Source organism: Lolium rigidum, chromosome 1, assembly GCF_022539505.1.
Source record: "Lolium rigidum isolate FL_2022 chromosome 1, APGP_CSIRO_Lrig_0.1, whole genome shotgun sequence".
Lineage (NCBI taxonomy): Eukaryota > Viridiplantae > Streptophyta > Magnoliopsida > Poales > Poaceae > Lolium > Lolium rigidum.
Genome location: NC_061508.1, coordinates 292,812,394 through 292,816,888, shown reverse-complemented (window position 1 = coordinate 292,816,888; position 4,495 = coordinate 292,812,394). Strand labels below are relative to the sequence as shown.

Genomic DNA, 4,495 nt, shown 5'->3' with positions numbered 1-4,495 from the left:
CAATCTTCGTCTAATTTTAATATCTCACTTGTTTTTATTTATTTTCTTTCATCAATAAGGTATAAAAATCCTCTAACTTTTCCACATAATTTTTTTTTTGCATCAATTTCTTGTCATGGAAATGCAAGATAAAGAGGTTGTCTTAGTCACCACCCAATCAATCAACCCCTGAAACCAAAACAACACCAATAAAATCACATTGAAGTTTAACTTAAGCAAGGAACAACTTCAATTTAAGCATTGGGTTCAAATACTATAACAATTGATTGATAATTATGTAATATTTTTTACGTTGTTAAATGTGGATAGTTATGTGCACTTTGTTTTTGCGGAAAAGTCGAGGTTGAACCGGCGGGCATATGAACCTGGCAAGAGCCAGACTATGATTGGTCCACGTAGAGATGGGGTCTACAACACCAGCATGCTTTTTTACATATACAACTAGAGATACCGTTTAAATACATCACGCATGAAGACCGCACTTAAAGCATGGCAGATGATCTGCTTTCCCCTCTCTCCGTCCTCTCTCAATGAATTTAATGGCCGGTGGTGGGCTTGGGTCACAAGTGGTGGGCACGAAGGGCAGCACCAGCGTCGCAGGTTGAGATTTTTTCGGCCGCCAAGATCGGCAGGCGGCGCTCAGGCGTCCTCATTCTTCGAGCGCGGCCAGTCGAGCGGCAGTGGACGTGGCCGTGCCCCTGCGCGCCCCTGCTCGCCGGCACGTGCGAGGCGCGACAGCTGCAGTAGCTCGCCGGCCGCATGCCTGCCCACTCGGCGACGACGACGCGGCGGCTCTGGCGCGAGCGCGACGACCGCGTCCACCATGCCTCCACGTCCGCACGCTTCTGCCGCGTCCGCCATGTCTGCCACGCCCGCGCGCCGCCCGAGTCCATCCTTGGCTCCGTCCGTGGCCGCTTCATGGCGCTGCCAGGCTGCTCGGTCTCCTGCCCCATGGCGGCCCACTTGCTCCACGGCGTGCGCCGCACCCCGCTGTATTGCGCCGGCTTCCTGCGGCAGACGAATTCTTGCAGTTGGAGGAGGCGCGGAACGCGAACGGCGTGCTCTGCCGCACGCCTGCACCACGCCGGCGCGCAAAACAGGCAACGGCAGCGAGCTTCTCAGCGTCAACCTAGCCACCCTCGTCCGTGCGCTCGCCGCCCTTCTCTGACCATGAACATATAGAGCCACTGCGGCGGCGGTGCACCGCTTCTCCTCTCGCTCAAGAACACCGTCTGCCCAGGCTCGTTTTCAATAGTGTCGCCAACGCTGCGCTGTTTCAGCGGCCAGTCGTATCGCCGCTGCTGTTCTGTTTTAGTAGCCGGGGTGTCGCCGTCGCTGTGTTGTGTCAGCCGCCGGTCGTGTCGTCGCCACTGAGATATGTCTGTCAGGAGTTGACAGTGCTGAGCGTGAACTGGGTTGTCCCCGTCGGTGACTGCGCATTGTGTATGCACCACCGCACCAGAACACTGCATTACCGCACCACGTCCCGCCGTCGACCGCGCTGATCTGCTGCAATACGGCGGCGCTATATCCAGCACCCTGCTGCAGCCGTTGACCATCTTTCGGCGTCACCCATCCATGGGCGTGGCGGGCATGATCCAGGGCCGTACCCCGTCGAGCCACTGCGCGACGTAGCCGTAGGTGAAGAAGCCGGTGGTTATGAGCACGTCGCAGGTGCTGAGCAGGTACATCTCGCCCAGCGCCCTCTCGCTGTGCGTCTTGTCGCCCCACTTCTGCCACCCCTCGTAGCTGGGCTGGTGCATGCCGGCGCCGTACGCGTCCTGATCCTCTCCTAGTACCACGAGCTCAGGAAGGTGACCAGCACGGCCTGGTCGACGATGAACGCGATGCTGGCCGCCTTGGACGGGGTATCAAACAGCAGCTTCTCCCTGCGAACGCACGAGAGGACCTGGTCCAGGAGGTGCCACAGCGGCGCCTGCTTCTTCATGAGAACCCGGATGGCTGGACCTGTGCGCCGAGGTTCTACCGAGATTTCTGCCGGCGCCGGGCCAGCTGCTCCTCATTCTAACTCGGGGTGACCCTGCAGGCCACAGTGCCGCCGGACGTCGGTGGCTTCTTCACAGCTCCTACCCGGGCTCTGCTGCTGTTTTTAATGCCAAGCCGCTACATTTTGTCAGACTGTCAGGTATCTGCCGCCATTTGTAATCTCAGCGAGAGAGATGGACTCGTGTGGACGCGTGAGAGAAAGGGCCATGGGAAAGGGACCACTGGTTATTTATACATGCCTTTCTTTTTCGTTGGGAAACAATACGTGAGTGTACAGAACCAGCTGGACCAATAGGATCTGGACTTAGGCCCAGTTCTTTTCAGCTGCGGCTTGTGCATAAGCCCCTCCGGCTGCAGCTGTCCAGAGAAACAGTTGTGAGATTAAGCCCCTGAGAAACTGCAGTCCAGTTCTTTTTGGCTTCTTCTGTCTTAGCTTATTGTCTGAGTTATACGATGAAAAGTCTGTAATGCCCTGGGAATGAATTTGTGATTTGACAAACTGTTTTGTACCATTTTTTTGCGTAAGTGATCACAAAATAATTTTCCAAACATCGGAAAGTGTTAAATAATACAATAAAAATAGGAGGTCATTTTTTACTTCATAAAGTGCAAAATATTACAACTCAAATAGGTGGTCGTTGGATCTAAGGAAACACACTCTTCGCAATGTCGTCACGGATCCCTTTCATGTAGGTACCATCATCCTCGGGTGGAGCACTAGGATATGAAGCACTCTCCTCATGAACATACCCCCCAGTATCAAACATGTCGAAATGTTGATCACTGAGGTTGCTATCGCGAATGTAATTATGTAGACACATGCAAGCAGTTATTATCATCTTTTGGCGCACGAGTTTCCTACGAGGTATGCCTTGAAGAATACCCCATTTCATCTTGAGACAACCAAATCCTCGTTCGATGGAGTTTCGCGCTGCTGAATGCTTATGGTTGAATGACTTCTCTCTTCCCCTTGGAGGGTTATTCTGGAAGTCAGGTACATGGTACCGAGTAGTTTTGTATGGTGCTAGGTAGCCTATTCTATTTGGATATCCCGAGTCCACAAGATAGTACTTTCCTACAATGATATGAAATAGGAATTAACAAATATATTAATCATGAGGCAAGAATTAAAATAGAAAATGTGCACTCAAATATGTCACATGTACGGCGCAAACAGTTCTTTTCAGCACTGTCTCTTTCCATCTTCTCAACGGCAGCAGGACTAGGTGAATAAGGACATGCTCTTTTTTTCGGACGACCGGAGGCACCAGGGGTAACATTAGTGTCGACCTCTGTCCCTGAAAGTTCATCATCGCCCAAGTTCACATGAGAGGGGCCAGCTAGAGAGCTTGGTAATGGCACCCTCGCATGCTCATTGGTAACACAATGCTTATCAAAAATCTGGCTCATTTTATCTTCATTAGCAAGTGGAGCCAGTCGAAATTTGGCCGCATCAGGGCATCTCTGCAAAACAAAACAATCTCGGCATTAGCACACCATTTTGGAATCCGAAATTAAGCATACAGATGATGTAAAAAATAATGTTACCTGTATCTCAAGATTCCACCAATCATCACTAGCATCAATGGTCTTGGTGATAGGATCTCTTCCGAGGCCCGATGCATTTTGATTTAGTGACTTCCATGTACTGTAATCTTTTTTCAGTGTCTCCCACCTATTCTTAAATTGCTTGCGCACATAATTTCTTTTAGTGCGTTCATTGAACTTCGTTACCAAATTTTTATACCCAGTTGGATTCAAATAACCTTGATGGCGGTTGCGCGCTAACACTTCCTCAATACACACATCAAGAAAAACTTCAGCCGCAAATGCATCCCAAACAGCCTTCCCAGATTTCACAGATTTCCCAGATTTAGCTGTTATCTCTGTATCCATCTACTGTTTATACATATAACACAATTTTACATATAAGGTTCTAGGCAAATGGAGAGATATATAGCGAACTATTTTCATGAAACAGAGTTGCAGACACAGGGAAAAGAGAAAGCCAGATACCTTCGGTGGTCAGATGGCCAGAAGAGGGAGTCGCGCTGGAGCAGGGACGCGAGATGGTCGGGCGAGGCCCTGCCGTTCGACGGCAAGAGCAGATGAGGGAGCCCCGCGTCCGAGCTCGAGCTCCGCTCGATGGGGACGACGATGCGAGGGGGTGGCTCGGGGCTAGACCTCCTCCATGGGATGAGGGCGGCCGACGGGGCCGGGAGGCGGGCAGGCGAAGGGGCCGGGAGGCGGGCGGGCGTCGGGGGCCAGGAGGCGGGCGAGCGGCGGCCGGACCGGTCGGTGGCGGCGGCGTTGGAGGAACCCTAGCGCTTGGTATCTGTGGGGAGAGGAAAAGAAAAATGTGAGTTTTTGCTGTGTGTGGGCAGATGGTCCGTGCGGGTCAGTGAAATTGTACCGGTCAACAATAATCCAACGCGGTGGCATTTGCTTGTAAAATACTGCAAACAACAGGGGCAACGGTACATACCGC

At 51.9% G+C, this 4,495-nt stretch overlaps 1 protein-coding gene across 1 annotated transcript; it reads right to left on the bottom strand.

Moving 5' to 3' along the window:
- Nucleotides 1-3,120: 3,120 nt before the first annotated feature.
- Nucleotides 3,121-4,157, bottom strand: LOC124660237 (L10-interacting MYB domain-containing protein-like). The gene is made up of 2 exons (XM_047198034.1): nt 3,556-4,157; nt 3,121-3,471 (listed from the first exon to the last, which is right to left on the bottom strand). Exons 1-2 carry the CDS (start codon nt 3,901-3,903, stop codon nt 3,121-3,123), a joined length of 699 nt encoding a protein of 232 aa, XP_047053990.1. The 5' UTR covers nt 3,904-4,157.
- Between the last annotated feature and the right edge of the window lie 338 nt (nt 4,158-4,495).

Excerpts from the sequence above, each read along its gene's own strand:
- LOC124660237 (XM_047198034.1), bottom strand. The coding sequence starts at position 3,903 with ATGGATACAGAGATAACAGCTAAATCTGGGAAATCTGTGAAATCTGGG. Across the intron at positions 3,472-3,555 it reads GGTGGAATCTTGAGATACAG|AGATGCCCTGATGCGGCCAA; the intron begins GTAACATTATTT and ends TTTGTTTTGCAG.